At 44.8% G+C, this 25,675-nt stretch overlaps 1 protein-coding gene across 4 annotated transcripts in view; it reads left to right on the top strand.

Moving 5' to 3' along the window:
• The first annotated feature begins 1,224 nt into the window (after positions 1-1,224).
• REEP1 (receptor accessory protein 1) overlaps positions 1,225-25,675 on the top strand; it is a 65,861-nt gene continuing 41,410 nt past the window's right edge. Inside the window, exon 1 of one of the 4 annotated variants that reach the window (XM_039551206.1) lies at positions 1,225-1,419. In XM_039551206.1, the coding sequence (XP_039407140.1) occupies positions 1,388-1,419 (32 nt within the window). In that variant the 5' untranslated portion in view covers positions 1,225-1,387. Of the gene's footprint in view, positions 1,420-1,446; positions 1,594-25,675 lie in introns of those variants that run through there. The other 3 variants (XM_039551204.1, XM_039551205.1, XM_039551203.1) reach the window with 3 other exon arrangements.

Genomic DNA, 25,675 nt, shown 5'->3' with positions numbered 1-25,675 from the left:
CTGTTAGGGAGGACTTTTGAGCTCAGCAGAGGAAAGGTGAGGTGTCAGGTCAGGCTGGATAGGGGTCTGAGCAACCTGGTCTAGTGGGAGGTGTTCCTGCCCATGGCAGGGAGTTGGAACGAGATGACCTTTAAGGTCTCTTTCAACCAAACCATTCTGTGATAAGGGCTGGATACTGTGGACAGAACTGCGAGGAGGTCTGTGGTAACCTGGGACTAGAGAAGTCTGTGATCAGCTCCTAGAACTGCTGCCTCTGGTTTGAAACGTCCAGTCTCTCCCTGCAAGAGTTCTTCCCAGGTTACTCACAATACATGAGAGATTTTCAGCCTCTTTCAGGTATGCTGTCGCAGAATGACGGGGAAACTTTGCTGCAGATGCCCAAAAAGAACAATGTGTGGGGCGTGGAGGCAAGGATCCTGCCGTGCACCCAGGGTGGCTGGAGCCCTGGTCCTAATGCCAAAAACAGGCCAGCTGCTTCACAGACCAGCCTCCAGGTGAAGCTTGGGGATGGTCTGGTGGCTAGCTTGAGATCTCAGGATTACTGCAAGACAAAACCTCATCGTGAATTGCCATGGGCATATATGCTTCCAGTAGAAGGGAAAAACCAAAGCAGGGAAGATGATTTCAGGCAATCTAACCACATTTGGCATGTGCTGGTGAAAGAAAGGAAAAGAACCCAAAGGAAACTTAAAGAGAACAACCTGCAGGTCAAGCCAACATATGTTGTTTTGTGTTTGGGCAGCTGTTCCTCATGGAAATTGGACTTGACAGCCGTGAGACCCCCTAATGAAAACTGATGTCGAGGTGAGATTGCTGTTTGTCATCACTGATGATGATGGCAATTTACCTGGATCATGTGGCCAATCCCCTTGTCCGTTGTGCCTGGACACTCTGGGGTGTGTGGGGAAATGGGGAAATCCTTCTCTTTCTATGGATCGAAGACACCCCTCGACCCCGTGCCTCAGCTTTGCCTATACTTTGATGTGAACAGTCCGTAGGATTTCCTTCGTGTCCTGCTCGGCTGCAGTGGTCCAAGGAGCGCCCGCGCACCTGCCTGCTGCCGCGGGTGGGGCAGGGACCCCCCTCCTCACCCGAAAGCTCCGCGCACGCCCCGGGGCCTCCGGCTGGAAAGTCCGGCGGGAGCGGGGAGCGCGGGGGACTCCTCCTCCTCCCCGCGGGGGGGCGGCTGCGGGCCCTGCCCAGTGGGCGGCTGGGCCCGGCTGCGCGTTGGCTGCGGGCGGTGCCGCCAGTGAGGCTGCGCTGAGCTGCGGGGCCCGGATGGCCGAGCCGCCCTCCCCGCGCACTCGGGGCGGCGGCCGCAGCGGGCGAGGACACCGGGCGAGCCCTCCCTGCCGGGAGAGCCAGCCCTGCGGCACACGGCAGCGCCATGGTCTCATGGATCATCTCCAGGCTAGTGGTGTGAGTAGCTGCCGCTCGGCACCTGCAGCGTGTGCCCGGTGTGCCCGCGTGTCCGCGCGTGTGTGTGCGGTGTCCCCGCCGCGTCCCGCTCGCCCCTGCTGTGGATACTGGGCTAAATTTAGCAGGTTGTTGTCGGGGCCGGGGCGCTCGGCTGCCCGGCGGGTGAGGCAGGAGGTAGGTGGGGTCGGATGGGATTTTCCAGCATGAGAAAACCACCGGGGGGTGGAGGGCAAAGCGCTGCCGCGCTGCACAGCGCAAGGTGACAGGGGAGAAAGAGAGCGGGTGGCATCGCCCGGCGCTCGGCGATGGACGGGCTCGGGGTCCGGAGGGGAAAGGAGCATCAACGGGTGGGAAAATGGACATGGATTTGGGCAGCGGCGCTTTGTTACCGGGCTCGGCGCGGCCGGGGGCTCGCGAGGGGGCGTGGGAGAGGCGGCCGCGGGGTCTCCCAGCCGCCGCCGCCGCTTTCTTCTGTCTGTTTTGCAAAAGAAATACCAAATATTCTGTTCCTCTTTGCAACTTGCCGCCCACCCTCTCAAAAGACAGCCTCGCTTTCCCTTTAACCTGTCAGCCTGGGAGAAGAAGCGTGGGGCTCTTTGCACTTGGGTCCGACAGATTTTCCATGGCCGAAATTGCTCTAGGTGGGAATGTGAAAATTCCCTGAAAATTCTTCCCAGGCAACAGGGGGAAACGGGAAGCTCGACGTATATGTTTATCTGCCTCACCTGAGAAGAGGTTTAGTGAGAAAAAGGCATTTTTGACGCTATTTGGAAAATTTGTGGAGGAGGAGGATTACAGGTTTAAGGTGGGGCAGCAGGATGGCTGATCTCCCTTCTGGAAATGTGACTGGGGAAGGCTAATATATGGCATTAGATGTACAATTTGCCAGTTTTCTCTGTCAGGTACATATCTGCATTTCCTGCAGATTCAGGAGAACATCTGTTGTGCTCTTAAGTTCTTTTAGAGGGTTTGCAAGGCCCTGTCACTTTCTTTGTCTGAAAGAAATGTGCCATGATGTTGCACCATCAGCATGTTTCCAGAAAAGCATTTTCAAGGTCTCTTTTGCTATATGAGATGGAACATCAAAAGGAAAACTCACCTTCATCTTAGTTATGTCTCTGTATCAGTAAGACATTGAGTGTCAGATATGAAGATTTTAGGGGGCTCCAGAGTTGAATTTAGCCCCTGGAGGTCTGTCATCTGGATTCAGCTGCAGCTAGCATTATTTGGCTTGCACTTCATTCTGGGAAAGCGTGTTAAATATTTAAAAGATTTAATTTGAACAGTATAGCTGCAGATATCTCTGCCAGCAATGTGAGACATAGCATGTATTGTCTCAGGCAGCTTTTCTTTCTTCTTTACTAGACTTAATTTCCACTTTGAAAAAAACCACATTATTGTGTAACCCAGCTAATCCTCAAGAACAAAGAATGTCTACGCAGAGATGGTAGTTTAACTTACTTGTCTCAGCACATGCACATCTACACAGACGATTTTGTCTAAGACTCATGGACTGGGTAAAATCTGATAGGGGCAGGACCTAGAGCAGTTGACCAGTCAGGTAATTAGCTGAGGACACAGACCTTCCTGTTCTCTTCACTTATGTTATCTGAATAACATGTCACAGCATGGAATCAGCTGCGCAGAGGGCAGTAACAATTATTTGTTATGCTGCATATTCAGTAGCAAATAATGAATATGCAGTGTAAATATTAATTATTTAGTAGTCATAGTAATAAGTAAGAATTTTTGCAAGGAAACCTAGGGCAAAGCAAGCTTGGTCACCACTTTCTTTCCATTACTGAGAGTACATCCATCCTTTAAGAACGTTTTGCACCAGGAAGTGCTGGTTTGTTATGATCCCAGCAAGAAATTTGGACTCTTTAGAGTATTGCTTAAAACACCATTTGCTAGAGGTAGTATTGCAAAGAAAAAGAGGCGAGTACATCTTACATTCCATCAGATCCTGGAAACCCCGAGGTGCCTGACGTGGAAGAGCCCTCCAGTCTGATGCAGCACGCCATGCAGATCTCTGTGGAAAGGTTCCCTTACACTTTGATCTTTGCAGCATTTGGAGCATTTTCTTCTTATTTCTGAAGACATTTCCATTCATCACGCCTACTGCCAGATGAAAAGAATGTTCACAAGAGAGCTCATTGCCACACTTAGATGAAGACAAACATGGCTTAATGTCAGGTGATGAGCGAGTTGCTCCTGCATCCAGGAGGTATGTGCATCCCAACACAGGCCAGAGAGCCAGGATACACCTGCAGCACAGCACAGACCTGCACCCATTCAGGGTAACTGTGAGCTGGATCCCTGACTCCTTAGTGTACAGTGGTCTTCAGATTAGGATCATGACAAAGATTTAATCTATCTAATCCAGTTTCCCCATCTCATTATGAATCACTAGTTGATCCATCAGTACAGATAGCTGTGCTTTAGGTAGAATGGCCACCTGGTCAGGCTTTTTTCCCCTCTGCTGTGCTTTAGGTAGAATGGCCACCTGGTCAGGCTTTTTTCCCCTCTGCTTGTGTCTATGTAGTTGTTTTTTCATTAAATCTTATTAGCTGATAAGGATTATGAGGAAAGTGGTGTGGTGTGGTTTAGTCACACTGTGAATATTACTTTGTACTCGTATGACTTCTGCTGATCTCCACAGGGTTTATGTCTGATATGACTCAGCTAACAGAAAGGGCTTTAAAACAAAACGCAAGGCTTTGCTTTGTCTCTTTGGTGCTTTGCTGCTTCTTCTGTCTCTGATTTGGTTGTTAGTGGCTCTGCCCTGGCACTTTCTATTTCTAGAACATTGCTGAAGGAGAAGAACCTGTGAGCACTTCTCACCTTTTTCAGCAGGAAGTCAGCCTGCAAACCTTCTCTTACCTCATTTCACCTTTAGTGTTTGGGCTTTGTGTCCAGAGTGCTGGCTGGTTCTGTTCTGCCTGCAGAGCTGTGTGCTGGGAACCCCCAGAACAGAAATGATAACTTCAGAGCAGCATCTTATACTGCCATAGCTGTGTGTTAAAGACTTTATTATGTTCAGCATCTGCACTAGGTGCTGTACAAATGCAAAATAAAAAGATAATCATGTCCCTGGATATCTTTTTCCTCTGGCAGCTCAATTCTCATTCTCCTGTCATACTACTCCCAGGTAGTTTTTTCACTCATGTCAGTGAGAACAAAATCGGGTTATTTCTTTTCTCATGGCAGTGGATTAAGTGACTTTTCCACCAAGGGATGTCTGTGATCTCTGGAATTGCAATTGTTGCATCTCGGAGTTACTTGTTCCTATGTCTCTCACAGTAACTGGAATGGGATAATGTTGTTATTCATGGATTAATTACAGCCCCTTCTTCCTCTCTGAGTACATCTCAAAGGACATCCTGAAGCACCTGTATCTCAGTTTTCTCATCTATGACGTGTAATGAGCTATTCTGAATTTATCTTCCCTGAGGCAGACCAGAAGGGACCAATGGTCTGTCCTACCAACTACAGGTTGTTGCTATTCATTTCAAAGGAGATTCAATCTGCCTGAAATGGTAGAGGCCTCTCTAGGAGAAGGACTTGGGATCTGTCTTCATTATTGCAGACCAGTTCAGCTACAGTGCACAGCACTGGCAGTCTTGGGTGGCTACTTTTGGCTGTTGTCTACAGGCACTTTGGATTTAAAAGTGGTGTGTACAAATGCAGCCTGTTGTATTGGCATGGGAATTCTGTTCTTTCTCAGAAATATGAAACTTGGTTTATGTGCTTGGGATCATGCAGAACAGAAATAAAGGTTTCTGGCTCCCATTCTGGAAGTTAGGCACATTGCAGGGCCTGTTGAAAGCCTTTTGATCTGGAACACGTGGCAGAGGAAGGAAATGTCAGTAGAAGTGAGGCTGGGTTAGACAGGTTATCAGTAGATGAGATGATACTGTGTGATGACTTAGGCATTTGAATTCCTCCTGTGAGAAGCTTAGAAGTGCATTGCAAATTATTATAAAATGGTTAAATATGTTCTTCATGTTGAAAATCCAACACCTTAATTATGCTTTTTTGCCTGAATTTCTTTTCTTTTAAATCAAAATAACATTAATGGCCTCTCTGATCTCTTATGTTTTGATGTGAAAGAGAATGGCAGCTTTAAATATGTTCATTGGGAATTCCTGTCCCTTTGTGGAAGTAACAGGGATTTGGGGATGTCAGAGGCATCCTTTCTTCCGGCTGTCCCAGGAAGTAGTTGGATTCTGAACAAAATCAAAGGGTAACCAAAGAATTCTTTAAACTGATGCGCGAAACTTCCTTCCCTGTCACAGTTAGTCAGCTTTCTCTTTCTTGGTTATTGTGATGCCATTTTAGCAAGGCTGAGTGAGATTGGCCACCCCCATCCTCATCTGGTGTCAATCCATAGTGCTACTGAGTCAGACATTGGTTTCATCTTTATATCAGTAAAGAACTTCCATTTTAGAGAAACTTAGCAGATCCTTCCTCCTGCCACTTTTCATGTGTATGGGAAACCTGAAGAAATTTATGAATGAAACAAAACCTGTGAAGTCGTATCATGGATATTACCTGATGATAGAAAACAATAACTTGTGTCTTCTTTATGAAAGGAAGAGACAGGATCCACACAAGCAGGCAAGGGCTGCTCTCATAAAAACAGAGCACAGCTTCAAGCTGTTGGTTATTGATACGTCAGCATTGGGTGTCAGTTGATATATATCACTGAATATATATCGTGTATTGGTTATTGATACATCAGCATTTGCATTTCTGCTGACATACATCACACCTGTGAAGGTCCTTCACAGCCTGCTTTATTTACTTGGTGCTGGCAGGTGACATGAAGGATCCAGGTGTTCATTGCTCTCTACAGGCCTTCCACCAGCAGTGTATCATTATCTGAAAATACAGCAAAGGACCCAAACTGCAGCTTGAACTCCCGGTCAAGGCTGTGGAAAGAGTTTGCAGTAGACTCTTCTGTGCTCTGGAGCTGGGAAATGGGAAGGGCAGACCACCTGCCATACTTGCAGAGTTTACTAATAAACTTTACCTCTAAAAAAAGGTGGTGTAATCCCTCCAAAACAGAGGCTGCAGGCTTGCACTGCTGCTGTACTTCGTGTGAAGAGCACGTGGTCTCTGTGGCTGCCAGCTCAGTTCATGTGCATCCCTGCTGCAGCCTTTGGCCCTGCTGAGGGGGCAGAACCTGCTGGTGACAGTAAGTGACAGAGGAGCGCCCAGCGCAGGTGCGACATTTGCTGTGCCCTTGATGTGAAATGTGACCGTGTGATCACGCTGCGGGGGACAGCACTGCCTGCTGCTCTGGCAGCCGTGACCCAGATTCTCCTGCCCAAGCACAGATGTGCTGGAAACGCTCCTGGCCCCAACGGGGAAGGTTTTCTGGTGTGCACATCTCAGATTTTACTGCTTCTGGTGTGGTAAGGAAGGATGTTTTACCAGCCTGGAAGCTATGGAATATAGCCAAGGGGCTTGGCCTTTGCACTTGCCTTAGTACAGTATTTTGCCTTTGTGGGACCCTTTCCATTCACTGTATTAAAGCACTTTGAAGCATTAATTTGGCATTAATTATTGAGGTTTGCACTTCTAAATCATTGGAAGATTTTTCCTGCCATTGTACGGGTAAGGATGCCGAGACACACGGAGATCAAGTGATGTGTCCAGTATTCCACAGAGGAACAGGTAGCATATTTCCTCCAGACTCCCTGCTCAATAAATTAATAAAAGGGAACCTGATAAAGGGAACTGGGAAATGTGTATGTGGCTTTTTGTATGGATTTTTGATGGTTGTAAGAGAGAGAGCAAAACTACAGACTTAGATGCTACCTGAAGCAGTCAAACAACGAAAGGCTGACGTACTTTGAATCATGTCCTCTTCCCTTTCAGATCCTGAGTGCTGTCCTTAGTGTCAGTCAGCAGAAAGCAACAGCCAGACTGCCTAATGCAGGCTACTAAGTTGGGCATTACACTTCCTAAAATTGGTTTCCTAGTCACAGGAGGGAGATTTAGATCCAAGGTACTTGAGCTGTGGTTCGCAGACGGCTGGCAGTCCACAAAACATCAGTCAGTCAATGGAAATTGTTCAGCTCTAAACCAGAAACCCTCATACAGTTATGTACTAACTGATTTAGACAGAAGATACCATTTTTTACTTTATTTTTTTAGTTACAAGTTTTGTAATTATATCTACTGAATGACAGTTTTGTTGAATATTAACATTTCAACATTTTGTCTATTCCATGTAACTTATTATTTGTCATCTGTCCTTAAGCAACAGTGGGGTATAAAATGAGCTGTGTGTTTCTTTTAAAGGTTTGCATGAAGTGAATGGGAAAGGTTGAGAAACACTCTTCTGTGCTCTTACTGCAATTAACAGAGTGAGACTGGCATCTCTAATGAGCTTCCATCAGAGGTTGTGTGTTGCATGGAGAGCTGTTGGGTCAAGGGGAAATATTTGGTACACACTGGATGAAGGAGGACGACACAATCACACCTCCTACTTCTTGAGCAGTTGCTTCTGAGTACTGAGCACTGCATTTGTCTTGCTGCTTCCATGTCTCAGCAGACAGAGCTGATATCTTGGAAACTTTCAGGCTAAACATAAAGGTGGATGAAGACCTGAGTGCTGCAGAAGTATTGGCCAGTTTGGATTGCTGCAGAACCTTTGTATCATGAAATTTCTTCTATGTCCTCATTAGGCAGCAAGGATCTGAGTCTAGATTTCCTTTTGTTGTCTTGTCCACTCGGCTGAATTGGACCCACTCAGATTTCAGGTAGGTCTTTTGAGGTGAAATGGCCCAATGGAGGGATGCATCCATGTAATCAGGCTCTTTGCAAGCAAAACACTTACATGGCAAAATCTCCCTTAGATCACCTGTATGGTTGAAGTTAATCACATGCTGCTTTTTGCAGGGAAGGTCTCACATACTTTTGTTATCACTGGTATGCTACTTAGATTGCAAACTCTTTTGGGCAGCAAGTTCATTTAGTATTTTTAAATGAGCAAGATCATTTAGTATTTTTTATCTTACAACACCTAGACAGTGGGGGTTAGTCTCTAGCTGGTTCTTCTATGTTCTGTAGTAATAGAAAAATAAATAAGGTATGAATACATGCAACTCTGCATTCTAGGTGAATGATTCTTGAGACTGATCCTATGCTCCTCAGAAATTTCTCTGTGACACTATTGCTGGTACAGTGTTCGTACTCTGATTTGGCATTTCACATGCATGTAGTAAGGCAGAATTTAAACTGATAAAATCCAGGCAAAACAGATGGTGAGCAGAGTGGTGAGAAAGAGCTAGAAGAAGTGACAAAATGAGGACTGTGTTTTATCTTTCCGTGACTTGTGTGCTTTTGAAGAGAGTGACTGAGGTAACGGGACACTCCCGCTCATTCCACAGGTAGGACTCGGCAAGGCACTCTAGACCTGGAGCACCATGCCAGAGCTAGAAACATGGGTGGTACTTTCCCAAGCTTTGTACACAGAACCACTCCATCTTTTGCTGTGAGCCTCAGAATGGGCATAACTCCTTAGCAGAGTACCCTGCTGGTTTTTTCTTGCAGACACATTTTGCAAGAGAAGGGGAGGGCAAGGGATTTTAATTTGCTCTGGATGGTAAAGCAGCCACCTGCAGGCTGGTAAAAGTGGTCACAGAACCAGAAGAGGGGCAGGGGTGGCATGAAAGGAGGAGAGAAGCTGGTTGTACAGTAAGTAGAAATGAAGAGCAAGGATTATGTTTCAGAAGGGACACACACTGATGTGGAGGCAGAGGATTGGGTGTCAAGTTGGAGATTTACTCTTGGCAGTGATGGGGGACAGCTGGTGTCATGCTTAGGAAAGGCTTGTTTCTTCAAACGCTACTTGCTGCATCCCATACTGCTCATGTACTAATTGCTAATAAATAAACATTCATTTTCAAAGAAGGAATCAATCAATTGTCAATAAAGCTGCAGTCTCTCTTTCCCCTTTCTCTCTCATGGAGCCAATAGTAATATGTCGCTTTCCAAAAATAGCAAATTTTACAGGAGAACAAAACCAATATTGAAGAACCAATTCGTGAGGAGCTACAGAGAATGCTCCTCATGTCTGAAATGTTGTGCCTTTTTGGATGGAGCCCAGGGATACCAGGACCATGTGTGTACCTGCCTGTGAATCTACCAGGCAATCCAGTGCTATCAGCATCACTGAACAGTTGCAGCTCCTGCAGAACGAGCACTTCTGTTGAGTTCATACTGCTGCTTCCTTTCATTCAGCTCATTTATTCTATTTTTTGTTTCCAGCCTATAAATAAATGTTTACAGTGGAAAGCAAAAAACTGACAGACATTTCTTGCCTCATGTTTTGGAGGGAGGCTTATAACCAATAACCAACCTCATACAAGGAAAGGGCTTGTGCTGCAGATTTTGTATGAGAATACCGAGAGCCTGGATTCAGTGCAGTGCTGTAAATTCCCTGTGGGAAGAAGGCAAATTATTTATTCTTTCCTGATTTGGTACCTGTAAAACAGTCTTAGTAATAATCTCTGTCCATGTAAACTACCAGTTCTGTTTTACCCGTGGTAGACCTGATGTGGGAATGAGGTGCCCCCACTGGAGCAGAACTGGAGGGGCAAGGTAAATATGAATTCTGAGCTGAAATTTCCAAGCCAATGATCAGAAGTCCAGGGATACTCTGGGATGTTTTACATAGACAAGCTTCTTCTGTGGCAGAGCTCTCCTGGCTGTCAGTCCCTGAGGAGCACTCACGGAGAAGTGAAACCAGGAGTCTTGTGTGGCATTTCAGGAAGAACACCCTTCCAGGGAGGATAGCTGGGAAACACCTGGTGATGGTAAAGAGCAGAGCAATCACAGAAGGATAACCTTCTCCATTCACCACACTGTTTCATTGTCACCTTTGTCTTGATGTCTTCAGCACAAATGCTCTGACAGTTGCTGTGGGCATGTGAGGAGAGCAGTTCTCTCCAGCTGCAGGTCACATCAAACAGCCTTCATGATGAGGTGGTTGTTCTAGCTTGGGCAGTTCCCACAGGACTGCTCTGCCTTTGGCCCTTTTGTGGATGAGCCTCATTCTGCTCATTCTGCCTGTCCTGCTGCCTTTTCTGCTGTGAACTTGGGAGGACATGGTCTGTGCATATCTAAACTTAGACCTATGAGCCACTCAGGTTATGTGACCCACAAGAAATTGTCCCTGGTGTTAGATCAGGCTCGATAACACCATCTGGCTCCTAAATTCTACCTGCAGAATTCATAGTGACATGTGAAAGAGAGAGATGGATGCTGGAGCTGCCGTGAGCTAAAAGGCTTTGGGTTTAGTCACATATTTCATGGGAAAAAATGAGTGGTTTGATTTGAGAATGAGCTCAAGACAGGTGGTTATATGAAAATAAATTGATGGTCAGTGTTTAGATTCCACTGAGCATGTCCCTCTGCAAAAAAGCCCACTATCCTAGCTGGTATTTTTTGCTGAAAATCATAGCAGAGAGGCCAGGGGCATGGTGGATACAAGCACTGAATGAGACTTTTCCCCCTTCCAAACAATTTTTCTAGGTCTGAGCTGAAGCACATTGTCAGGGCAGCCTGAAGGCTGTTTGCATTTTCCCTGGCTTAATTGTACCTGTTTTGTAGCTGAACAAAGGACTCTGCTTTCCAGGTTTACTGTTTTCATTCTGCTTATAAGGATTTTGGTCAAAACAGAAAGATGTTGCTGTTTAGAAGGAACATAAATAATTAAATTGAGATACTCTGGGGAATATACCCCATAAGGCTGGATTTGTTGAATTTAAGTAGATCATAATAATTTCCATGGCAACACACTCTGCTGTCCTATATACAGAAAGGGTCTTTCTCATAGGATCAAATGCAGAGAGGAAGCTGGTGTTTTAAAATATACCTTAAAAACACAGACACTGAAGTAAGAGTAAATTGTTTCCTATGTAAATATTGTAGGAATTTTCTTATGCTTGTTATACTGTGCTCACCTCTTTTCATAGCTGTCAGAGCGCAATCAGTCAAACCAATCCCCTGCTGACTCTAATGATTTATGGAGAGCCTGAGGTCTAATGATGCTTTCTCAAGATATAATCTATCTAATAGATATATCCATATCTGGATATTTATATAGCTGTAACTGTCATGAGCCTGCAACACAGACTTCTGAGGTCATTTTGAACAGGTCTGCAAAAATCCTTGTGTTCTACTGCCTATCCTTGCATCTGCTTGTGATCTCCTCTCTCACTGTGCGAAGCAAAGCTGGTTTCATCAGTATTTGGACAGCATTGTGAGATGCTTGTGTATGGTGTGTTCTGTTACAGCTGACTCTAAGATGGGAATTCTTAGCACCTGAACATTTAGGGATAACTGAGGAACCATACATTCACTTAGAAGATTTGGAGATTCTTCAGTCCATCAGGAATTGCACAAACTCTCTTCCTCTAATCTAGCAATCAAATAAGTGGATCATTTCATGTGCTCAAAAAAGCCTTACAGCCACATGATCAGAGTTACAGAATCTGTGTGAGATGAAGTGTGATCATCCAACCTAAAATGATGGAATTCAACAGAAAACTTCTTAATGTAACTTTCTAAGAAAGAAGTCACCGTACATGAAAGGGGGGCGGGAAAGTTTGTATCTGGAATAATTACAGCTTCTCTATTTTGTACATATAAGTAAGCTAAGTGATCCATTGCCAAATTTTAGCAAGAACTGCCACAAAAATTCCCAGTCCTGGTTTGTGGTAAACCTGAAGAAATAAGGCTGGATTTTCTGCAAACAAACTAAATAAATAGCTGAAAAATGCTGGGTCAGTGCAAACCTCAAAAATTTTTTCATCCCTAAGGCAATACCAGAGCTTCAAGTTGTGTCAACTGGTGCAGCTTTGCTAGGGTCAGTGAGCAGTGTAAACCTACCCAGGTGGGAGACCTAAGGTTGTGTTCGTAGCTGGGAATGGTGAAGGCCTTGTAGAGGGTGCCAGCTGCATCCTAGAAAATTGAATATTACAGGACAGAAGTTGGCCAGTTCAATGGGGGACTTGTGTTCTTTATGAGCTGCGAGTTAAACTGCCCTTTGAGTGGTGACAGATCCAGGATAGAGGGCTCCTAAAAGCACGAGTCTGTCAGGACAGATATTTTATCCTTTCATTTCAGTATTGGGAATTTCATCCCTAAATAGGAATATGGCTTTACCTGAGCTTCAGCAACCAAAGCCAATCGAATGGGCCATCCCAAAGCCTGTAATCAAGACACCTCTGACCTCAGCTCTGGAACTCTGATGAGCTTCACTATTGAGCTTTTCTCTAAGAAGTGTTGATACCCACTGAAAGCTGAGGATGAAGAGCATGACCACCTTCTCTTTAGATTCAGTCTAAAGAATCCTAATGCCTTATTGCACCCTAGCACATATATTTTTAAAGCTACTTTATTCACATCAGACAGGTAGAAACTCTGTAATCTCTCATGCTTCATGCCTGTACCCGTGTGTGAATCTCTGTTACAGAGGGTGCTGGCTAAAACCATGGCTGCTGCCATTAGCTCTGGGCTCCCATCCCTGATCCTGGTTGCCTTAAACCAGTGCTGCTATGCAGGCTTTCAGGACCTGGGAACCCAGAAGCTCACCAACAGCCATTTCCAGGGCCTGAGGGCATGGGACATAGGTGGTTGATGATAAACACCCTGTGCCTGTTTCTACATATTGTTCCTAGATCACTGCAGAATCAGCGGAGCTGCCTGAGAGACTGACACTGAAAGACCTTGCCTGCTGTCCATGGGGCAGGACATGCATTTTAAGTTTGTAAATACTATGCCTGATTTTGCATGGTACTTTTAAGAGAACCAGTCTGCTTTCCATGTAGTTTGGGGTAATTCATTATTAATCTCATGTAAACCCATTCTGTAAAATCATACCCCCCACCCCCAAAGATTTACTTATAGACTTGATATTTTTCATCTCTTTGATATGGTGTGTCCTGAGGTTTTTGTACTCAGATGTGCTATGCAGCCACTAGAATAGCTCAGCATTCTTTTTCAATTATTATTCTGCTGAGGTTTGCAGATACTTGGCTGTAGCAAATCAGGTCCCTATTCAAACACTATTATAATTTATGTATTTTCTTGAAACCAAGAAACCTCACTCTGGGCAGTCAGACCATAAATGGCTGAAGTCTGTGTAAATCCAATTCTCCAGATACATTTTGTACAGCTACATGTGTTTGAAACAGTTTAACCATTTCATTTCAAAATAGCAATGCTTTGTTTAGAGTCTCACTTGCAACATTGTCATCCTTCTGTGTGAATCCCCTCGCCTGGGAAAGAAAGCAAACACTGGACTGTGGCATTTAAACCAGCAGTATTAATGAATAAGAAATGATGGAAATCATACACAAGATAGCACACAGTGTGGGTGTTCCCACAAAAAGTACAAGCTGCCTTCTCAAGCAGCTGCTTATTTAGAAATCTCTGAAATGGTCCCAGAAGAATTGGCTGTCTTCCCCTTTGCTTTCCTCTCAAGTTATTTCTGTGAAGTCTCCATCTGGCTCCTAGGCCTCAGTTTATACTTTATTTTATATTTTATATTTTGAGTAGCTGCCAGCTGAAAGGTATTTGTGTGAGAGGGAAGGTGAGAATGGAAAAAAAGGTGAAGTGGCTAAGCCAAAAGAAAGAAGAGGGGCAAAGCCTTTTCTGTTCAGAATTGTGCAATGCACTGGCTTTTTACCCAAGCCTGAGACAAAGTGGTATTCCTCATGGTGTAGGAATGGAGCTGTGCCTGTGTCACAGGCTTTGATCTGAACACATTTGTGTTTGGGGAAATGCAGAGTAGGAGAGAGCGGCATGGTTTATCCCTTCTACTCTCTAAGGCTCTCAGCTAAAGCCTGAAATTCAGAGATGTATGAGAAGTCTGGGAGAGATCAAAATTGAATGCAAATGGGAACATGACGTCGTCTGTCAGAAGGAGGATTGAGTATCTGGATACTGCTGTCTTGAGGCATTAAAAAAACCAGAGTCAAACCCCTTCATAGCTTCACCAAATTGTGAAACTGGATTTTAAATCCCAACTTTTATAATATGTGCATATGTTGCATGTATCTGTGGGCATCAGATATTTTGATTTGTACTCTGAACCTGCAAGGCTGTGTGCATGCTCTTTTCTGAGAAACTATTGTCTGATACTTTATTTTGAATGGAAATGTTCCTGTAATTGCTTCCAAGAAATCACCTGATGAGAATAAATGAGCAAAGGTGGGAATTGCTAAGATGTCCTCACAGTGAGATTGTTTCCCTGTGTAATGATGGAGGTGGTAAAGGCTGGCACAGAAGCAGTGCCTGGAAACTGCAACTTCTCTTTCTAGATCTCACACCGCCTGGGCTGTGACCAAGCTGCTGATTTCCAGTGGTGAAAGCCATTTAATTTCCAGCATGGTCAATTGAACGTGTAGATATTTGTCATTTCAGGCTTTTCTAAAGGTTTTTACCCTAGGTATCTATTTGTCCAAAATCTACAATTGTCAGATGTTGTTGTAAAGCTCTCAGTATGAGGTGCTGTGCCATGAAATGCTTTAGCAGATACCTGTCCTCACTAGTGAGTCTTGCCTGCTCTTTAGGTAATAGCTGGTTGTTAAAAAATGTAATGTAGGTGAATAGTAGTTGTGCTGTAAAAAATTGGTGGAAGTGAAAAGAAACCCCTTTCTCTCTCTTACCTTTAGTTAAAGACCCAGACTTCACTTAGTAGAATATCACAGGGATTGAAATCTAGTCTTTAGTGTAAGAGGAAAGTGTTTAACCTGTTAAGCTTCAGGGAGAAGCTATGGTAAGATTGGAAAATATCAGAAATTAAAAAAGAAATCGAATATTGGTCAAGGAATACAAAACCTGGAGGTACTTAACAAGATAAAATTATTTGGGAGGAATAGGGAAGGAATTGTCTTTTTGTAGTAGAAATATATTCAGTTGGGAGCTGAATCATGATGTAGGAAAGTTAAATAGATGTAGCGAGATTTCAAAGTTCAGAAGAGAAGCCTTGCATTTTAAGAAACATCCCAGAGTGGGTAAGGAAATGTGTCTAAGTTCCAGTATTTCTGTCTTGGTGTATATACACCTGTACATGTATACTCTGTGTGGAGCAAAACCAAAGATATTTTAGAATGCTCTGTACAAATTGCATGAGTTGTATCTGTCCCACAGACCTGCAAAGTGAATTGCAAGTCAGAAATATTTAACCTCAGCTGCAGTAGTGGGCAATACATAAGTGTTACTGAGGGGATGGGCATGAATTTTGGAGGCTGAATCTGAATCTCCACCTGGGGTATATTAGTCCACCCACACTCTGTGCTGGTATGCTCTGAGCCAGAAACAGTGACAATATTCTGTCCAACCCCAGCAAGTTAAAGGCAGAACAGATGCAGCTTTTGTGTGTCAGCACTGCATGATGGATGTCCAACCAGAGGAATGCTCAGCTGGGCCGATGTGGAACCAAAATGTACAATGGGGTTCTGAGAACTCCACTATTTCCCAAACACTTGGAGAGAACCAATTGAAGATGGAAATACTTACAGAGGTGCTGGTATTTCTGTGCCTAGGGTACTGCTTTGTGCTTAGTTACAGTCCTGGAAAGCCTCTTAGAATGATTAGATCAGAAAAATTAAAGATTCCTGGATCCTGGGGTGTGTATTTGTCCTGCTACTAACATAGGTCAGCCCTTCGACAGTGCTGAATGTAATTTTTCTTTGGATCAGTTTCATTTAGTCTTTCTTCATTTAAGCTGAAAATGCAATTCTCCAACTTCTAAAGGATGAATTTAGGGGCTCTGGAGGAGATTGTCATTTAAGAAAGCCCTTTAAATCAATTTTAGCTTGATCAAGGCTTTGCAGCCTCTGATCCTTTTAAAAATTATCATAGCATGGCTATTAGCCATGTGTGGGTAATTCACTTTCCCTGTGAGGTTCCCAGCTCCAGCAGAAGAAAGGATGTGTCATTTTATCTCTAGATATATACCATGGTGTTTGGCATAGGGGTAAATAAGCTGATAATGACCTCTCTACTCGTGGCTTTCAGTAAGAATAGATCATGTTACAACATTACCATAAAACCATTGTAATGAACTGCACAGTTAATGACACAAAGTCTTGTATGTGAGTATGTGGCTGTAGAGATAAGGGAAATCTAGCTGTTCCTCTAGCTCACCAAAAATGGCTGAGCAAGAGAATTAAACCAGTGTTTGTAAATATTCATTTCATCTCCCTACCCCTCTTTTTGAAGCTCTTTGCTAATAGTACTCGGTCTGTGTTAAGTCCCAGAGTTAAGACAGTGCGGTGCTATTCTTCACATGCTTCCCTTGGCAATCAAGTAGATATTCCCCAGCTTAGCTCCTTGGGGACAGCAGCAATTGCAAAGGAAAGGTTGTGCTGGGGCTGAGGAAGAAGGTTCTCCAAGCAGCAGGGAAGAATCTCTTCATCATTCAGGGAGTGGATCCCTGGTGCTTCTGTACCTCTGATCATAGGAATGATGTGGTGCTGTTCTCTTCCAGGGACAGACATGGGGTTGGGTTAGTAAGAGGGTTATCCAGCGGGTAGAAGAAAGTGATTGTTCCCCTCTATTTGGCAACTGTGAGGGGATGTCACAGTTGCTGGCTGGAGTAGAGTATCCCATTTGAGTTTCCCTGATATAAGGAGGGCCCTGGCAAAGTGCAATGAGCACTGGAAGAGGACTGGAGCATATGGAGCACCAGGACAGATGAGTGGGATGTTTGCTCAGCCTTAGTAAGAAATGGTGAAGGGGAGATGTTGTTGCTGTCTTCAAAAATGTGGTGGATTGTTACAGACAAGGTAGAGCAAGGCTTTTTGTGGAGACACAGCAAAAGGGTGAGAGGCAATGGAAACAAGTTGCTGCAAAGGAAATTCTGATTAAACATAAAGAAAAGACTTCTTCAAAGCAAGGGTAAGTAAACACGAACAGGAGTCCAGACGTGGAGATACTGAAAATTTGACTGGACGGGGCCTGGGGCTCATGATTTATCTCTGGCAGGCGTTTGGTGCTGCTCCTTTGTTCCTGGGTGAGTCTGGTTCCTCCAGATTCAACCCTGGAGGAAGTGCTCTTGCTCTGCAGTGGGCACTATTGATGGAAGCTCAGAAGCCAATGTGCTGGGTGCTGGCTGTCCCACATATTCTCCAGGAGAACTTCAGAGGTTCAGTAGGTATTTTACATCATGCCCATTGTGGGTGAATATGTGAAGGAGAAGATGTGAAACAGGAGGTGCCACTGTAGCATCATTTTGGTGTGCTTTTCTCTTCATGTGTGAGCCCTAGTCCACTGTCTGCCCATGCATCCCATAATGAGTGTCATACCCCTGTAGGTACTAACCACCCCCAGTCTGTGAAGTGCTCTGGGGAGCCTCTCCCATTAACCTGTCATGATGGGTGTCACCCCCATGGGGCTGATGCTGCCCTGGGACAGCCCTAAGAGGTGCCAGGTCAGGGTATTATTTAGGCTCTCCCACCTGCTGTTTTGTACCACTTATCCTAACACCATGATTTAGGATTAGCCACTAAATGGTCATTTTTCTTCTAATTTATTTTAATTAGAGGCAAATAGTTGTCCTGGTAGTTGAAGCTGAATTCAGGGGTGTAACCAGCAGATCTGATTGATTATTCATCAGTGGTCTGTGGCTTCAGAACAGAGGTGTGTTTCCTTCTGCTTTCCTCTCCCTTACGTCTTGGTTAGACTGGAGGCTGCTCTGTATCAGTTCAGCTCCAGCTGGAGATCTCTCCCTTCGTGTTTATCTCAGTTGCACCATGCATTTCATTACAATGCTGTTATTAGCTGTATAAAATGGAGGGATTAAAAAGGATGAATGAAATGAGAAAAGACCCTGGAGGAAAGAACTCTATTAAATTCACACTAGAAACCCTTGTAAAATACATGAGAGAGACCAGAAGTCTCTCTTTTTCGAGCTGTATGACAGTTTCTTGTTTTCTTTTGTTTTAAAATAAAAATTATGTAGGTCCTAGTAAGAAAGCAGGTGCCCAGCCACTCCCTGAAATGTTTATAGTACCCAGAAGAAATACCACTCTGTGTCTGTGGGCCAGAAAGAGAAACTTGGTCTGCATCGCCTGTGAACTCCTGGCAATGTCGCAGCTGTTAAATTTAGCATGTGGCATTCTGATCCCCATGCTAACCAAAGCATGGAGCTGGGCTGAATATTCTGAAATTCATCGTCTTGAATTCATCTTGCCTTAGCTTTTCTACACTCTTGCTTTAAAACTGGAGTTGAAAACTGGGAGTTGTTCATGTTACTGATATGAGCTTTCTGTTTGATTTTAATAAGTCTCACTTTCTTGTAATTTAAAATAGATATAAACCACTAACGAAATAGAAATAATACAAAATCAGTAGTAATGTCACTAGCTTTGATATTCACATCAATAATATTTATACTGCACTTCAAAATCCTTCTTTGAAGTGTGTTATCAAAATGAGAAGAAATGTTTTAAAGATGTGTGTGGGTTTTTTGTTTATTTGTTCACTTAACTAGGAGGTAGATATTGGCTCTGGAACATAGAGGTTACAATTGAGTTGGGTCCCACTTGTTTTCAGAGGCTGGTCCCTCAAAATGTTTGGTCTTCTGGTTAATGTCCTGGAGTCCTCAGAGATGTAGGAAAGTCAGTTCCTGATGGAAGGAGTGACACTGTTTACTGTTGATTTACCAACATCCACCATATCCACCATAGGAGTGGAAGGTGGCCCTGCCTGCCACAGGGGGGTTGGAACAGTAGTAGTATTTCACCTCAGGCTGTTTTGCACCAAGCTGGCCATGACTATGCCTGATACCTGTTTCTCTATCAAACTGCTCTCCTTGGCTAGGGGAGAGATCTACAGGTTTCTGTCCTTCTCCAAGAGCTTGTGGAGAGCTCCAAGACCCAGTGGTACTCACAGCAGCCTTGGGACTGCTTGATTTGTTACAGTGGATTGAATTGTTGGTAATCTATGGAAAGTTAATGTTTTTCATTGCTTTAGCTGAATATTTGGGCCAAAGAGATCTTCTGGTTTAATTTTGAAATTACATTGAGCTGAAATACTCCTTGCATTTAGTTAAGCACTTCTAGTAATTTTCTGTCCCTGGGAAGCTGGAGTAACAATACTCTAAGGAGATTATGTTGCAATTGATTTGGATGTGTTATAGCTTCATTTAATTTTTTATTCCTGTTTTCTGTCCCATGAGCACACCACAAGAAGTCTAAAACTGCCTTTCGGTGAGGGGTAGATGAACAGGAGCTTTTGTGTTTCTCTCCACTTCCTCAGACAGTGGTAGCACTTATGGTTTGATGGTGGAAGTCTTCCATACCCTGAACTGAGTTTTCAGATAGTAGTAGGATTGTGCTCTCAATTAGGATTTCTGTACGTGGTTACACTTCCTAAAAGGTGATTCACATAGTATCAGTCAAAATAGTTCCAAAATAATGCTTCCAGCGTGATGTGGTTTTCTATGAAAATAATGCAGGGCTTCTCTGTTGATAAGCAATCCATATTTCATACCTTTTTTTAGCCTAGAAATTAGTTTGGTTAGGTTATAAGTTTTTCTGTTCCTTTTCATATCATGAGCCTACCGTAAATCTGTAGGCTAACTCACAGATTTTGGACCATCTGTCATCTCTGGAATATAATATCAGTGCTTCTAAAAAAGTCTTTTCCCGCATAAACATCCCCCTCTCCAGAGTCAGGAAAAGCAGCCCTTCCCATCTAAAACATACCATTTAATTTTCAAATTGCCATTTATTTGGCTTGGAAAAAGCCAAAGCTCTCAAAGCCAGAACTATATGGTCAGTACTGGATAAGGAAAACATCAGGGCAGTCAGACCCTGAGCCCTGCCTTTTTGGAGCAGTCAAGCTGGGTGAAGATCTGACCCGGTCACAGAACAGGAATGTTTTCTTCTCTAAAAGGCACAGATTTTATTGCCCTCAGTATCCCACTTTGATGAGTTATTTCTTCTTCCCCAAGAGAGTGATGAAGCCGTGGGCTGTGCCAGTGCTGGGAGTACGCTCGGTGTCGTGGGCTGTTTTCTGCTGCGGTGCTGCTGCGCTGGAGCACGCAGAGGGGAGCAGCAGTGGCAGCACAAATGCCTCTGCCGAGGCCCACTAAATATTATCTCTTGCAGGCAGCTGCTCAGAGCCCCTTGGGGTGTGCCAGGCACAGTGTTTGTGTTGACTGCAGCTTCTCACCGTGGGTCAGGGCCCCACGCCAGCCCCACACACTCCCCACACAGCCCCCCTTTCAAACACTGTCTCGGTGACAACAAATTCCCCTCGCTCATCGGTGCTCTGGGCCCAGCAGCTCTGCTGAAGGCAGCATGAAGTAGAACAGACCAGCTTAGTAAATCTCTACCTGCAATGAATTTGCTTCCTAAAATAGCTGCAGAGCCGTGGGGTATTTTTATAGCAGCTACATGGGCATTTTCTGTTCTGAAGGACTGGAAGGAAGCTTTAAAGTGTTGGCTTGTGTGTAAATGGAATTCTGCTTGAGTTTGAAGAGAGTCTGGAACAGTAGCCCTGGGAAGGGTTAAGTACCTGCCTAATCTTGAATGGACTTTAAATATGATACTCAAGTTTGTCCATGTAAACGTAAACCTGTGAAGACCCTTCACTGCTGGTAGTTTTTCTAGGAATGTCAGGCTTTAGTAGGCATCACGTGCATTATCATAACAATCCCAATATTTAAAAAGGTCTCTCCATCGGTAATAGAGTTATTTTTGCACTTCTATCTTCTTCCTGAAAGAGGAACTGCGGAAAAGGGAACTTTAGACTAGTCTGAATGTAGGATCTCAAATGTGAGTAAACGTAATAGTTCACAGAATCACACAATCATTGAAGTTGGAAGATACTTTCAAGATCATCTCATCCAACTGTCAACCCAGCACAACCATAATCACCCCTAAACCATACCCCAAAGTGCAACATCCAGATGCCTCTTGAACACTTCCAGAGATGGTGACTCCACCACCTCCTTGAGCAACTTATTCCAGTGCCTAACCACTCTATAAGTGAATTTTTTTTTTCTAATATCTAATCTGAACCTCTACTGGTGCCACTAAAGGCCATTTTCTCTCATCCTTTCATGGTAGGCACAGCCGAAGAGACCCACTCCACCTCACTACAACCTCCTGTCAGTTCTAAAGAGCAGTGAGGTCTCCCTGAGCCTCCTCTTCTCCAGACTGAACAATCTGAGTTCCCTGAGCTGTTCCTCATAGGACATATCTTCTAAGCCCTTTACCAGCTTTGTTGCACTTCTCTGTACATGCTCCAGCACCTCAACATCCTTTTAGAAGGGACAGACTCAAAACTGAACACAGCACTTTAGATGCAGCCTCACCAGTGCCCAGCACAGGGAGACAATCACTTCCCTGGAATTGCTGGCCACGCTATTGCTGATACAGGCCAGGATTCCATTTGCCTTCTTGGCCACCCAGGCACATTGCTGGCTGTCAGCTAGCATTCCCATGTCCCTTTCTGCTGAGCAGCCTCTCAAACCACTCTGCCCCCAAATGCATGGGGTTGTTGTGACCCAAGTGTAGTTGTGTGACAGCTCCAGGCTGGCCAAGGCCAATTCCTCCACCTATCCATGCTGCTGTGTCTCTTCACCTGTTTGTGCCTGGGCATCTTCCAGCTCCTGTGTGAGGAGTGCCCTGGCTGAGGAAAGCTAAATGGTCATGTCAACTGGAGAGGAATATGTGCTGCTTTGGGAAGATGAAGACTGCTTAAATTAGAAGCATCAAGGGCAGTCCTTGACTTGCTGTTTCTCCTGGAAAGCCAGTCGGGTGTCCCTGTGCCCTGCAGTTACGCCGGGAGGAGCGATTGGGTTTCGTCAGCCATTAGGTTACATTAACCAAGATGAGGTTTCACTTTGCTTCTGTAGTAACCTGGCTGAGAAGTCACAGGTGGATCTGGATGGAAAGCAGAGCATCTTTGTGTTAGGTACAGAGCTCTCCTGGGTCTGCCTTCTGCTTCCTTGGTGCTGTGGCTCTGCATGGTGCTTTGGAAGTGTGGATGCGAGGACATGGTCTCAGCAGATCAGAAGAGCTAAGCAGGTCCCCCACCAAGGAGATGCAGAGGAATGTTTCCTAAAGCAGAGGGATGTGCTGGGTGGCTGTGCAAGTGGTGCTTTACCTGCAAAGGCACTGCGTGACTGGCTGAGTGACATGGGTGCATCTACATGTTTGTCCTTGGGCACTGAACCAACCCCACAAGGATGTTTGATTCAAGTTGCAAGTGGAGTTTGAAGTGAGTCTAATTTGCCTTGGGAGTATCAGGACCCAGAGCTTTCCTTGGGGGATATTTTTGTCATGGGTATTCTCAGAGTGTATCAGGATGTCAGTCTGGCATGGTCAGGTATCCACATCTCTTGGGGCCCAAGGTGGGGATGGTGTCAGCTGTCACCCTGAGGCTGAACAGGGAAGTTCCTGATTTCCCTGGAGCCACTGTTCCACTGCACGGTGACCACAAGGAATTTGCAGGAGCCACCTCCTAGGGGATATCAGCCCAGAACCTCCTCTGCACCTGGTGCTTCCTTCACCCCAACCCCTTCTTGAATATCAGGCATTTGGCCTGTCCAGGGTTTTGCACTGCTTATTTTCACATCCCCAACTGCTGGATTTCAACTGGGAACCTTCAGTGCAAAGGCAGTGCCATTTATTTTTAATCTGTGGCACTGTGTGAACATTAATTAGGACTGATAATAAGGAACACAAACCTATCGGCAGCCTTCTTGGTGATATCATTGAGGAATGCTGGTGTGGTGACAGCTCAGCTGCTGCTCTGTGTGTAAGAAGCACGCACTAGCCAGTGAACATGTTGAGGAAATAGGAAATATCTCAGTGATTCCTAAATGTGTCCACCCCTGTGGCAGAAGTTGCCATCTTGGCTGCTGTGTGCTGATGAAGTGGGAACATTAGTTATTTATGGGCAAAACAAGGCTGTTCTATTTGTGTTGTGGTAATACAATGTTTTAAGTGTTTGGGCAGCCCAAACACTGCTGGTGGCATGGTAACTAGAGGAGCAAGACTTGGATGGCTTGGGATATAGACAGCCCATGCTGGTGTATTTGTAACAGCGGGTTACCACCCAGAAAATATCCCTGTGGTTAAAAATGCTCAAGGGAGTGGATGTGCAGGCATTTCTGGAGGTAACCTGAGTCCTGGCAAGGACTCCTGAGAATCACTGAGGGCCTTTCCATTTATTTCAGTGGCTACTTCATGGAGTGTGAGAGTTGATTTTGTGGGTAAATGACTTTTCCATGAGGAAGGCAGCATCACCAAATCAGAACTCAAGATGTCGTGTGGGACCCTCCCAGGTCATGGTAGCAGCTCTGAGGCTGTTGCCCAAGCTGTAGCCTAAATTCTGTCAGGAATATTGTCACATCTGGAATAGCCTGTGCTCTGTGATGGTCAGATCACTGCTCCAGTAGATCCAGAGAAGGAACAGAAGGATATAATAGCCAAGTCTGACTGTCGCTGTCCTGGTAAGTGGAGACAGAAGGAGCTTTGGTGATGGTGCAGCTGCTCCCCTGGAATATGACAGGGTTTGCTCAAGAGGAGCCAACAGTTCAATTGCTTTACTCTTCCCCTGACAATCAGGAAACCCCACAATATGGGAAGCTTCATCCTTTCCTGTGTCAATTAATGGTAAACTTAAATAATGGAAACCAAACCCCAAATCCTGCATAATGTAACTATATAAATAAATGCAGATCATGCATTGCACATAATACCTCCTGGAGATAGAGGGGGTTTCTTCCCTCCTTTTGCCTTTATTCTCTTTATTGAGTTGAGCATTCCCTTACACTGCATCAGGGGAAGGAGTGAATAACCTGTTATTTGTCTTTGTTGCAAAAGACACAATTACAACCTTTACAGTCCCTCTTACGGATCTTTCCCACTGCAGTTCCACTTTCCTTGTCTTTCTCTTTCCCCTCCTGCCTTCGTGTGCCCCTTTTGACAAAGAATGACCAGAAGCACATGTAACAATCCAGACCGGGGATTGCTGCTGCTGAGGTGCCTAATAGGATTATGAGATTTTCACCATTAATCCTTATCCTATTCTTTAGGCAGACTAACCTTTTACTTAGATTTTTGCCTCCTATTGCACAATTATTTGACTCTTCAATGATTTCTTTACAGCTGCTGTTTTGTCCTTTTTCAAGGTGATTGTAATTGGTGTAGACCTCCATCATGGAGCAGTGTAAGAGCTGTAAGGCTTTGTAGTTATTTGTTTAGTGCTGCAAGAGAGATTTTCCTAACTCACTGATGGATGTCATCACTTCCTTGCCTCTCCCTATACCCTGAGACTGTGTGCTTGCTTTAGCCCAGACTACAGAGCATTTCTGTAGCTTTAAATGTAGTAACTACTCTACATCAAGCTCTGGGAGGTTTGATGATCAGGATATCTGCTTCTGCACAGAAGGTAAAAAGGCCAAGGCTTTCCTGGGTACATGGATCTTTCAAAGGAGCTTTGAAAGATGGAAATGGGTGGGGAGTGGGTTGACGCTGCTTTCCTAAGGAAATGAGACTTAAGTAGTCAGTTTTTCCACTGCTGCAAAACTTTTGGATCTGAAAGTGGTTGTGGCCAAATAGATGGGTCGAAGAGGTCTCAAAGATAAATTTTCAACATTATTCCTAAGAATTAGCTGCTGGATAGGAGATTGCCTCATAGCACTGTCTGCTAGGAGGCAAAAGCTGCAGTGCTGACTCCACAGGTAGGTCATTAATTTGGCTGGCCAGCACCAGGCAGACAGACAGTGCCCGTAACACAGAGGGAGTCACAGTGCATCTGAGTCCCAGGTCAGCTGGCAGCTGTGGGAGGGAACTGAGGGGCAGTCCTGTGATTTTGGGGATGTGTGAAGAAAGCTGAAGGTCCTATAGTCTGGTTCAGAGAACACCAGAAGTGTTGCAGAAGAAGAATATAGAGATGAGGAGGACTGGGGAATGATACAGTTGGAATTGGTGTGACTTGGGCTGCTGCCTCTCAAACTGGCAGCTGTCAGGATGACTGCCAGGGAACAGCTTGTTGTGGAGGTGATGGACTGATGTGCAATGGAGGAGCAAGGAGCACAGGAGCTCCAGGATGTGGGAGAATACATACAGGGAACAGCAGAGGAAGAGGGTGGTGGCACTGCAATCATTAAAGGAGAGAAGGGACCAAGGTGGGATGTGATGAAAGAGCAAACAGCAGTAGTTAGGAACAACGTTTTTCAGGCATGGAAAGCAAAGATAAGTTACAT

The sequence above is a fragment of the Corvus cornix genome, chromosome 4 (assembly GCF_000738735.6).
Source record: "Corvus cornix cornix isolate S_Up_H32 chromosome 4, ASM73873v5, whole genome shotgun sequence".
In the NCBI taxonomy this organism is placed as follows: domain Eukaryota; kingdom Metazoa; phylum Chordata; class Aves; order Passeriformes; family Corvidae; genus Corvus; species Corvus cornix.
The sequence above is the reverse complement of the archived record's forward strand: the minus strand, read 5'-3'. Positions and strand labels throughout refer to the sequence as shown.